Source organism: Stenella coeruleoalba (assembly GCF_951394435.1).
Source record: "Stenella coeruleoalba genome assembly, chromosome: 11".
Classification (NCBI taxonomy): Eukaryota; Metazoa; Chordata; class Mammalia; order Artiodactyla; family Delphinidae; genus Stenella; species Stenella coeruleoalba.
Window position 1 is genome coordinate 69,814,232 of NC_137157.1, and position 12,427 is coordinate 69,826,658.

Consider the following 12,427-nt stretch of genomic DNA (forward strand, 5'->3'; position numbering starts at 1 on the left):
AAGCCCCATCAGTCTTTCTGACTGTAGTTGCAAATACTAAATGAAAAAATGTAGCTGGTTGAAAATACTAAGCTCACAGGTTATTTGCACTTAACTATTACAACAGTGTTTTCCAAAATATATTCCTTGGGCTATTAATATATTTTATGGTGAAAAGGGTAAAAAGTATATTTTGGAATTAGTGGGCCGAACAATACCCAACAGATGTATTTTCTGTTTTTATAGTTTTTCATGTGCCACTGCGAATCCCCCCGAGAGTGCTTGGTATTTAGCAGTTCTCAAACATCTTTATCCTTGGGATCCCTTTGTGCAGTTAGAGTTCTGTGGGAAGCACTGACCTGTGCTGTCATTTTGCATTCCTCCCGCTGTGTGCCTCCGTCTCACTCCTTCCCAGTCCAGCCTCACCAGTGTTATCAGAGTGATTCTTGGCTCTTATTAGTCTCTCTCAGACACCTCGAGCCTTTGGTTGTCACCTCACACCTGTCAGTATCTCTGGTCTTCTCTGCCCTTGACCATGTTCTTGCCTTCGCCTGGAGTGCCCTGCCTCCACGCTCCTCTCTGAAGGGCTCTCCCCAGTACCCCCAGTGAGTTACCCGTACTCTCTCCCTCCTCCTGTGAGATCGTAGTCTGTTAAACTCATTGAAATCATTTGTTGGGCACATACTTTCTGTGAGACTTTAAATGGAGGTTGTCAATGTCAAGTTGATTGAAGAAGAAGTTGTTGGGAATAGAGTGAAATTTTTATATATATCTTTGTCTTATTTTCTTTCTCTAGTGTTCTTTTGAAGATGACAACATCCATTCTTTATTAAAGCCTTTAGAACTGGAACTACAAAAGACAGTGCATACATACTGTGGAAAAATTTACAAAATATTTATCAAACAGCTGACGAAAAGCATACAAGATCGTTATGATAGACCACCAAAGGAAAGGTGATTCTTGGTGACCGCTAAATCAAATGAATTAAAACAACAAAATATCAGAGGATGTGTGTGAAGGAATAGTCTTAGATGAAGTGTTCAGGAAAGAATTATTCATCTTCAGAATAATTTTTTTCCCGAAGAAGTTTAATGAGCAGTATTTTCATGTAATGAAGAATAAGTTGAAGTCTTGGACCCCAACAAGAAGATATTTTTGATTTCTGATGTTTTGTAATGCTATTTGCTATCATTCTAGTATTGATGAAGATATTATTGAATGGTTATAGCCTACAGACTTTGTTTGACTCTTACTCTCAAGTGGGTGAGAGCAGTAGGGATGTATGGTTGGAGAAAAATGTACCTCATACACAGTGGAAACACTCAAACTGTGAGTATAGCAATAATTTTATGTCAGCACTAACCTCACTTTAAACGTGTGAGAAAAGAAAGTTGTTTACAGGAGCAGAAAATGTTCTGTTTCTAAAGAAATGGGATGTAACTGATGTCACTATCGACAATCTGTGTGTGCCTTTATACATTTCATCTCTGTTTTAAAATATTTTTGTGACAATCATGCTTAAAATTATTTTTAGTTTATAAGTAAACTGCACATTTAAAATTGAGAGGGAAAACTGAAAGTTTTGATTATTAGTCTCTGTGTGTATTTGTGAAACGTAGAATTTTCATTTGTATGTGCTTAACTGTCTTGCCAAAAGTCATATCTAAGATTATTAGGTATTTTAGGAAATTTTTTATCACTTTAAATGAAAATTTTCAGCTTTACTGGGCATTCTGGACACAATAAATATACTGATAATAAAATGAGAACCTAACGAGTATACTTATATGATGGTGGAAAATGTGATGGACCAAAATGCATAAGCTATGTACTTCCTGTGAGCAGTCATTATAGTTACAGTGGAGCAGAAAAAAAGTGGTCCACTTAAACCTTTTTCCTTCTACCTCAAAATGGCTTTGCAAGATATTTTTGAAGAAGCAAATATACGTATAGAGCCTGACTTTAAGTTAGACAACTTTCATGGATGATTGGCTTCAGAAGATTGTCACATCTGATTATAGAAAAACTAGTTTTGATTTGGTTTGATGTGCATGTCCTCCTTCTTTGAATATCACTTAAGACAGTTATTTTTTTTTTTTATCTTGGCAATAAGAAAATATTACTTCTCTTAGTGTTTTTGACCTGTCTTCTATAGCTGTAGATTCTGAGTACTTAGCATGTACTGTGCTGGGGCACACGTCTCATTTTACCAAGTACTGTATGGTTAACTTCTTTTTCTCCTTTTGACATTTTAACGCTTAAATAGAGAAGAGAAAATCATGAAGGAAGACTATCACCTTTGTGAAAATAGTGGTGATTGGGTTTATGAAGACACAGTGCCCTCTGTGGAGACGTGGAAGACGGTCCTTGGTCTTTGCAGTTCAGTCAGGGACAAATTGGGAGAGGAAGGTGTTAAGAAAGGCAGATTAGAAGCTGATGGCCAGCCCAGCACTCTTGGACAGAAGCGTTCAGAGAGCACAGTCTGTGTGTCCCTGGCAGAGCACCATGGTGACTGTGAGAACTTGTGAACTTGTTGAAGTTGATTTGCTAAATAAAAAATGAGGTCCCTAGAATTTTGAAGTTTGGAGGGTATAGGAGCATTTTTAATGGTCCCCAGGTGAGACCATTGGCGGCCTGGCTACATTAGACTCTTGTGGGGACCTTGCTGAGAATGGATTCCTCACCTTTGGTGACTCTGGTCCCCCATGTCTAGATGGGTCTGCACATTACACAGAAGTAGAGAGAATAGTACAGTGGGACCCCTCATCCAGATCAGACACGTCAGTATCTTACCACATTTGTGTCATCTGTCCCTTTTTCCTTTGCTGAAGTATCTTAAAGAAAATGCCAGGCATCATGTTATTTCACCTCTGTGAACACTTCGGTAACTACAGTGACATCATATCTCCTTTGGCTTCGGTTAATATCCAGTTCTTAGGCAGATTTCCCTTACTGACTACAATGTTAGAATCAGAGTGCAAAAATAAGTCACATTATGATTCTATTTTTAATAAGCACCTCAGATGATTTTGGTGTCAGTCTGGGAACCCCTGGAAATCATTTTGCCAACTTGAAGGTTGAAGTTAGGACCACAATTCTCGGCACAGTTGGTGGATTATAAATGTGATTCTGAAACATTAGCGGAAGTACTTGGGGCTATTGACACGATACAAATTTATATTAGGAAGTTGCTTAGATTTAATTTCCTTAGTGAACAGAGACTCTTAGCCCCATAGGCTCTAGTATGATTGGGACTGGGTAGAGTGTGGTCATAGTTTAACTGGACTGTGTGCTGTGGTCTCATGCCTGTTGTACCTATTTACACGGTTACACACTCTACATTGTGGATCAGTTGGAAGGTTCTTCATGTGGTTTATTCAGACCTGACCTAATTGAGCGTTTTACCATAAATTGGTTTATGGCGAAAACTCTCCACTTAGGGACTGTGTTTACCTGAAAGTTAGGGTATCACAAAAAGTCCTTAACAATATTAAAATGAGTTTTCTGAGTTTATCTTTAGATAAGGTAATGTTTTCCTTGAGAAGTCTCAAGAAGTGCAGTTCTCAGCATTAATGAGGTTAAATTCTAGAACAGCTTAGAGAACGTTTTATATTTCTTTCCATAAGATGGTGTATCTATGCAGTTTATACGAATTACATTCTACATCCTTTGAGTCTATGTGTTAGAACAATTCTGACCTCAGAACTATCTCTGGGCTGCAGTATTACCAAAGCGGAATGACTTTATAATGTAGCCAGCCCTCGTTTATATGAAGTAGCCACCTTAGAGGAACTTGGAAAACCTTTAGAAAATATATATTGTGATTTACATTTTAAGAAAATACATACTTTTTTTTTCCCTATGAAGAGTAGTTCATAATGTATACGGTAACCCACTTACCTTTGGACACTTCAGAGCCTGAAACAATACTACTGCTTACTCACTGCTCTCTCATCTTGCCTTCAGTCAGATGTTATTGGTGTAATGGAAGGAAAACCAGACTGTGAACTAGATCTGGATTCTCTTCTTGGTTAGGGACCCGAGGCATATCATTTAACCTTCTCTGTGCCATAAGTTTGTGAACAATCAATATGCCCTTCCCACCTCATAAGACTCAGAAGTCATGAAGTTGAGACCCAGAAGAGAGAATGGATTTGCTGCATGGCTTGTATCATGCCACACCAGCATTACTGTTGAAGTTCTGTGTTGCTCTGTTGTCTCCTGAACAGATCATTCTGTTTTAGGCTGAATGTTTTTTATCTCTGGTGTGAATTTGCTTAGATTATGTAAGGAAGAATTTTTAAGGAAGAGAAAGCAAAGGAAAGAATGATGTAAAGGAATGATCAAAGGAAGAAGGAAAAGAGAGGAAGTGAGAAAAGTGAGGAAAGAGAAGGGAATAAGAGTGAGAATGGCCAAAGGCAGAGTGCAAGAAGAGAGGGGATGAGAGTGGGGAAATCGAGAAGTAGAGGTAGAGAGCGGAGGTGTGGGAACAGTCACTTTTTGAGTTGCAGCACCCCAGCCTGTACCACTGTCTGCTTGCCTTCCTCTGTTTCAGTTCACGAGGCCCTCTGGGCTCAGGAATTGTGCTGGCTTTCGTGGAAGGGGCAGCCAGGATACCTTGGTTTGATTTGTTGATCCTAAAGGCTTTTCCCAGTCACTCTACTCACTGATCATTTAGTGCTGTGATTCAACATTGTATTTGTTTTTGTATTTTTTTGTTAATTGGATCCAAGTTTGTGAGCTAAGACCTGTCGAAACACGATGACAAATATCTTCCTTTTTAACATTCTTTTAGTCTTCCCAGATGCTGGATTATGCAGGACTGACCACATAGATAACACAGGAGGAGGGGATGGCCATATCAGATCTGAAGGGGGCCCAGGAATCTATCACAGTGGTTTTCCCAGATGATACTGATAAGAAGCTAGATTTGGGAACCACTGCCCTGCCTTGAATGAATGGCAGCTTAAACAGTACATCACATCTCCTGATTCCTCAATAGGCATACTTCCAGTTGAAGTGTTAGGAATGGATTAAAGAGAACAGGAGGCAGCAGGAGTACATTAAATGGAAAAACCTAAAAAGAAAGTATTCAGTGTCTTTTTCAGAAGTTTATATTGTAGGTAATAAACACCTTAGTGTTAATCAGGAGTGATTTAGGGAGACCACTGATTTTTTTTTTTTTTTAAATAACTTTTCATTCCTTAGAGTAAAATAGAGAAGAATTAGGGAAGCAGTATGTCAGGTGTGGGGCCAGTTATCATTTTATTAAATGTAATTTCAAGCATCTTAAACAATTGCCTTATTGAATTTTAATATTTAATAAAAGTAGATTAAATAATGATTAGTACTGCAACAGTTATCCTTTTATACATTGCCAAAGCAACCCTTTTTTGCCTGTTAAAGTCTGGCTAAACTGTCCTGGTGTTCGTCGTTTCTTAATTCATTGAACATGAAACTAGATTTTTAAAACTAAATTATATAAACTTAAGGCAGGTGTGAAAGGTGATGCAAGAATTTTTTTTAACTAAAAATGAATATGATGTTAATCCAAATATCTAGCAATTACAGAATTACGAGAACATGGAATAGCATATTGGACTAGGCAATTTAAAACTGATTACAAGTTGATGTCAAACTTCTAAATGGAAAATATCTATTGTCACGTCATCTCTACCAATTAATTCCAAATGTCTGATGGGATTGTTTCTTAAGAATTTTCTATGAACCCAGTTTTCAAACAAAAGAGAACCTTTGAAAAGATACGGAGAGAAAAAGAAAGGAAAATTTCTGTCACTTCTAATGCTGTGAATGTTATTTGGAGGGTCTGTGGTCAGACATTTTAATGCCAAACTGAAGACCCGATGTGGAGCCTCTGATGATGTGTAGTTTGCATATACAGTTTGAATTTGTGAGCATATTCAAACACACATCATCATAGCAACTCCTTGTAAAAACTGAAGAAAAGCAACAGTGTACCTTTCATTTAAAATGTAAGTTGACTTTGACTATGATGGAAAATAGCTGTTTTCAACCTGTGTATAAAATCTCTTCAGGGAATATCGGAATGTTATGCAAAAATAATTCAGGGCTTGTAGCGTAGCTGTAAACTGTGTCATCCATTGCATCACATCCATTGTTGTCAGTATCTGAGAGCTGGGCCAGTGGCTTTTGATGGATGTTGTAACAGAAGATTTATGAAGGAGATGGTGGTTTGTACTTGTTCCTGAAGTCAGAAACTGGAAGGTGCTTCCATTTTTCACAAGCATTTTGCATAAATATGTTAATATTTTGAGTAGTAATGATTCTAAAGCTGCAGGAAGGCAGCTGTGGTGTACTGTGTTACACAGAGATTACTACTCTTGAATTGATTTTTACCTGAAAATATGACGGTTTTAGGATAATTTGGATATCTTCCTCCAAGTATTTTGTGTATCTTGACATTTATTAAAGGGAGGGTCAGTATAAGATTATAGATTGGGATGTAACCTGAGAATAATGGAAAGTTGCTCTGTTCTGTTTTGGGGGGATTCAGATCATCTTTTTCTTGAGAAACTTTGTGTTGTTCTTACTAAATAAACATCTACTCAATAAATACCTAATTTCTTCAAGTGATGTGTCTGAATTATTCTAGCAGTCAGAAGCAATTTTGGAATCTTTAGGCTTGGGAAGCTTGATAACTAAAAGTCAGGGCAGTTCCTGGACTGACTAATTCGGCAACTGGACAACGTCATCAGAAACCTAGGTACCTTTTGTCTTTACAGTACTGTTCTCACCATGTGAGCTGTGTCTCCCCCCACGGCCCCCAAGTGACAGCCAACATTCTGCGTCTCAAGTGACAACCAGATGCAAAAATATATCTTTTTATAAGAGGAAGGTGCCACCTGTCTCCATTCACTTGCTCTCATAGCCATAGCAATATCTGTGTCCAAAACAATTACTTTGCAAAGAGAGTAAAACTTCAGTGGTTGGCTCAGACCATGATTTGCCCCAAACTTAAATATAGCCTCCCTTGAAGAATGTATACTCACAGGAAAGGAAATAACATCAGGGTTCTTTTAGAAGTCTGTGGGGTAGAAGGGTAGGGGCTTAGAAGATAGCTATTGGGTAGGCAACAGACCTGGATGATTTTACTGGCCCAAGTATTTCTTCTTCTTATTATTATTTTCTTTTGGCTGCGCTAGGTCTTCACTGCTGCACACGGGCTTTCTCTAGTTGTGGCGAGCGGGGGCTACTCTTTGTTGCGGTGTGCAGGCTTCTCATTGCAGTGGCTTCTCTTGTTGCGGAACACGGGCTCTAGGGCGCACGGGCTTCAGTAGTCGTGGCATGCAGGCCCAGTAGTTGCGGCTCGCAGGCTCTAGAGCACAGGCTCAGTAGTTGTGGTGCACGGGCTTAGTTGCTCCGCAGCATGTGGGATCTTCCTGGACCAGGGATCGAACCCGTGTCCCCTGCATTGGCAGGCGGATTCTTAACCACTGCGCCACCAAAGAAGTCCCCAAGTATTTCTTAAAACTACCCAGAGGATCAAATTTCACATCTAGAGAAGAGTACCTTTTCTGTGCCAGGGTGCAATTGTGCTTTAATGGGTCTCGGTAATATTATGATCCAACAGTTCTCAGTTTTACATATTTTATTATTTATACAATGGTTTTCTGGTTACAGTGATAGCTTGAAGGGTTTTAAAAGATTATTGAGGTGATGACTACTTCCAAGAGAGTTTAAAAGTTCTAAATTTATGTTGAGAAATGTATTAATAGTTATTAGCAACCTTTATCATATTTTTAATCATTTATAAGTTACAAAATGCCCTCACTGAAAAACATTCAAACAATACTGAAGAATTAAAAGTATATGAAGTAAAAAGTAAGACTCCTAACAATCCACCCCTAAGAGCATCTGGTGTGTATCCTCCCTGTCTTGCTGTGCACATGTACACACAGTGTACCCACACACGGGCTTGGTTCTACAAGGGCTTCTACAACTTGCCTTATTTCACACAGTATATTATGATATCTTTCCTTGTTGATACATTAGATCTACCTCGTTCTTTAGCTGCATATTATGTCACAGTAGTGTACTTAAGTAGAGATTAGCGTATGGACTTCTGAAGTATGAAAGCATAAGTAATGAGTTTTAACCTGTTAGGGGAAATAGTTGTTAACTACTTTTACCATTTTTCTAGTTGTCATTTAAGGTGCATTAAATCGTGAATAAACTGTAGTGTACCTTAAAAATCAAAGTAAATATCAGATTATTAAAATTTTAAAAAATTAAATGGGAAGTTTTTGTAAGTAATAATATAATATGTAATGTAAGAAATACATAATAATAAAATAACAATAATTACATTTCTGTGAGACTGGCATGTCTGAATATTGTTACTTCAGGGTTCTTTTACCTTTCCATTCTTTTTTAAAAATACATTTTGAATCGTCTTAAAATACATTTGAATAGCTCTAAAAAATTTATTTGTAGAAATTAACAAAATTTGACCCTCAGTTTTACCTGTGCTTTACCTACTGTTCTTTAGCATTTAAAATATTTTAAGTGGGCCATTTAACTGGTTAAAAGAGGTTTTTAATCTTTTAGAACAGTGCTATCTGACAGTAATGCAGACACATTTAATTTTAAATTTTCTAGTAGCCACATTAAAAGCGGTAAAAAGCACTTGCAATTAATTTTAATAATACATTTTACTTAATTCAGTATATCCAAAATATTATCATGTGGGCATGTAGTGAATATAAAAATGTTAGCGAGATCATATTTTTTCCATACTGTAGTAAGCCTATGTTTTTCACATACAGCACATCTCAATTCAAATTTGCTACATTTCAAGTGGCCACTTGTGGCTCATGGTTAACATCTTGGACAGCACAGCTCTATAGAGTACAAACTCTGGAGGCAAAAATCATTTGTTTGTTCAGTGGTGTCTGTCACTGTGACTGTACATGGTAGACACACAGATTTGCTCAGTGAATTTTTTTTTTTTTTTGCGGTACGCGGGCCTCTCACTGTTCTGGCCTCCCCCGTTGCGGAGCACAGGCTCCAGACACGCAGGCTCAGCGGCCGTGGCTCACGGGCCCAGCCACTCCGCGGCATGTGGGATCTTCCCGGACCGGGGCACGAACCCGTGTCCCCTGCATCAAGGTTATGGTGAAGCTACTACACAACTTCAGATGATAGTGAGGTCATATGATTCACATACCCTCAGAGCCCACTTTTTGGACCATTGATTACTCATGCACAAACATTGATCTCAAATCCATAATAAACCTGAGTCTGCTCCCATAGATTCTGGCTTCCCAGCGTTGCTACACCTCCCGTCTAAAGCCAGTCCCTTCATTTTGCACTAGACTTTTAACAGGTGGGGTGGGTTAGCTGTTAGCGCACACGGTGGTTACTCGCAGTGGTCCTCACAACAGAGAGTGCAGTGAGAGGCGGATCGTGGCCTTCTCTCCGGGGGGGACCCCAGGCCCTGCGGCCTCGGGCCGGTGGCTGAGCTGGGAGCCCCAGGGACAGGCTGGGGGTGTGTCCTGCAGAGCTCCAGAGCCCTCGCCACGGCCGCCCACTGGCTGGGCTTAGGCCTTGAAGCAGCAGTGAACCTCTCCCCTATTCCCACCTCTGCGGCCTAATGCCAGCGGCTGTCTCCATGGGTCGCAGACCTCGGGACCCCAGCCCCTGTTTGGGTGGCCTGAGGGCCGGCTGGCTCCTGGGCACCTGGCTCCCTCAGTGATGACGGCTGGGCATGGTTGGGGACCTGGCCCTGAGGGCACCTCCAGCTGAGATCTGCCTGCTTAGCTGGGCCTGGGCACCGGCAGGAAGACCCAGACTGGGTGCGGGACGAATGCTCTCAGGGTAACCTCCTGCGCAGGAACCCCCTCCTCTTAGCCAGGGCCTGGACCTCAGAGGGCTAAAGTTAAGCCTTGGGACCTTGCCCTTTCTTGTCAGAACTGAAAATAACATTTGTTTTGGTGGAGGTTTACAGGAACATCGTGACCTGACCGTGACCTGACCTCAAGAACAAAGGATCCGCATCCGACACCAAGAAGTTTGCAGCAACTAACCACGCCCCTCCATCACTTCTCCTATAAAAGGTCTTTGTTGAAAGCTTTTGGGGAGTGGGGGGAGGTAGGGGGGTTAAGGCATGAGCCACTCGTTCTCCTTGCATGGCCCTGCAATAAACCTTTCTCTGCTCCAAACTCTGACATTTTGGTATTGTTTCGCCTCACTGTGCGTCGGGCACACACACTTGCATTCGGTAACAGATTCTGTCCTCTCTTGTGTAACTCAAGAACAATGTTCCATCAATTCTTCCCGCTTTCTCTTTACCTTATAATTTTTTCCACTGTACTAGATCATTCTCAGGAAAACTCCTTGAAAGCGTTGTCTGTATTCTCTGTCTCCAGTTCTTCTCTTGTCAAGATCACCAGTGACTTGTGTGTTCTTTTTTTTAAAAATTATAGGTGGTTTATAATATTGTATTAGTTTCAGGGTTCTATAAAAACATTGAATCACAATGACTTGTGTTTCCTTCCTTCCTTCCTTCCTTCCTTCCTTCCTTCCTTCCTTCCTTCCTTCCTTCCTTCCTTCCTTCCTTCCTTCCTTCCTTCCTTCCTTCCTTCCTTCCTTCCTTCCTTCCTTCCTTCCTTCCCTTCCCCCTCTCCCTCTCCCTCTCCCTCTCTCTCACTTCATAGCTTGCAGGATCTTCATTCCCCAACCAGGGATGGAACCCGGGGCCTCAGCAGTGAAAGTGCCAAGTCCTAACCACTGAACTGCTGGGGAATTCCCAACTTGTGTGTTGTTAATTCCAATCTCCAATTGCTAATCCTCATCTTATTTGCCCTATTAGTAGCATGTGACAGAATTTGAAGAAGCACTTTCTTCATTGAAACATCTTCACCTGGCCTCCATTTCCTTGTACTCTTTGTCTTCCTCTTTCCTCATTCAATACTTCTTTCAGGTTTTTGTCTAGCACTCCATTTTCTTCCCACTCTCTTAATGCTAGAGTGTATCAGAGCCTCTCAGCAATCTCATCCGTTCGATGCCTTTACAAACATGGGCCGTGTCCCCAATTTGTATCATCAATCAAGATGTCTGCCAAATTCCAGTCTCCTCTACTACTTGTTTCTGCTTGCTATCTCTACTAGGATATCTAGTATTCATCCCAAACTTAACATACCCAAAACAGAATTCTTGATTTTTTTTCTTAAACCTACTCTATTTAGAATCTTCTTTACTTAGATGATGATAAATCTATCCTTCTAGCTGCTCAGGCTAAAATCTTTGGAGTCATTCTTTACTTTCGTCTTGTTCATACACATGACACATCTAAGCTATTAAAAATATTATTGCATCAACCTTTAAATTAAATCCAGAATCCAACAACTCCTCCCTACTTCTACTACACTTGTCTAGACCATCATTACCTCTTGTTTGAATTAATGCAACAGACTCCTAAATGGTGACCCTGTTGCCAGCAGCATCCAGCCAGTCTATCCTTAACATAGCAGCTAGACTGATCCTTTTCAAAAGATGAGTCATATCATGTCATGTCTCTGCTCATCACTCAGTGACACACCATTCACTCATAGTAAAAGCCAAAGCCTTTAAGTGGCTACAAGACCTTACAGGATCTGCCAGCATTATTTCTCTAATTTTATTTAATACTGTTGCCTTGCTCACTCTTTCTCCACCACACTGGCATACCCGACAAACTCCCAACTAGAAGATTTTGCACTGTTGTTTCCTTTCTCTGCAAATCTTCTCTTAAATATTTCCCTGGCCAACTTTTTCATCTCCTTCAAATCTTTGGTTAAATGTCAATACCCAGTGAAACCTACCAGAAGAATAAGGGATGGCTGCAAATTTTTTGACACTCCTATTGAGGGGAGAGTTTATTTCCCATCCTCTTGAATTAATAAGAATGGTTTGTGATGGCTTAGACCAGTAGAGCATGGAAGGCTTATCTTTGGGACTAACAACTTCCACCTTGGACTCTTAGAATCCTGAGTTTTCTTGTAAGAAGTCTGACTACCCTTCTGTAGAAACCACCTGGAGACATCCTGAGACTACATGAGGAGTGAGAGAGTCCCAGCTGAAACTAGGCTTCCAGCATCTCTGCCAAGTCCAGGCATGTGTGTGAAGACATCTTGAACCCTCTTGGACCAGTGAAGTCATACTGGATCATCCAGCCCAAACTTGCCACCAGTTGAAAACCACTGAGTGACTTCAGTTGACATCAGGTAGAACAGAAGCCCTGCCCAAATTCCTGACCCACAAAATCATATAATATAAAATGGTTGTTACTTGAAACCACTAAAGTTTTGGGGTAGTTTGTTACACAATGATAGACAACCAGAACACCTACACTGACTGCCTATTTAAAGTTGCAATTTGTACCTGTCTCTACCTTGGTACTCTCAATTCTCCTTACTTTGTTCTATT

The 12,427-nt window shown here is 40.3% G+C and overlaps 1 protein-coding gene across 2 annotated transcripts in view; it reads left to right on the forward strand.

The window, feature by feature from the left end:
• Window positions 1-6,773, forward strand: part of GXYLT1 (glucoside xylosyltransferase 1) — a 59,435-nt gene extending 52,662 nt beyond the window's left edge. For both annotated transcript variants that reach the window (XM_079935884.1, XM_079935885.1), the window contains one exon: window positions 776-6,773. In XM_079935884.1, coding sequence (XP_079792010.1) covers window positions 776-937 — 162 coding nt within the window. In that variant the 3' untranslated portion in view covers window positions 938-6,773. The remainder of the gene's footprint in view (window positions 1-775) is intronic.
• The last annotated feature ends 5,654 nt before the right edge of the window (window positions 6,774-12,427 follow it).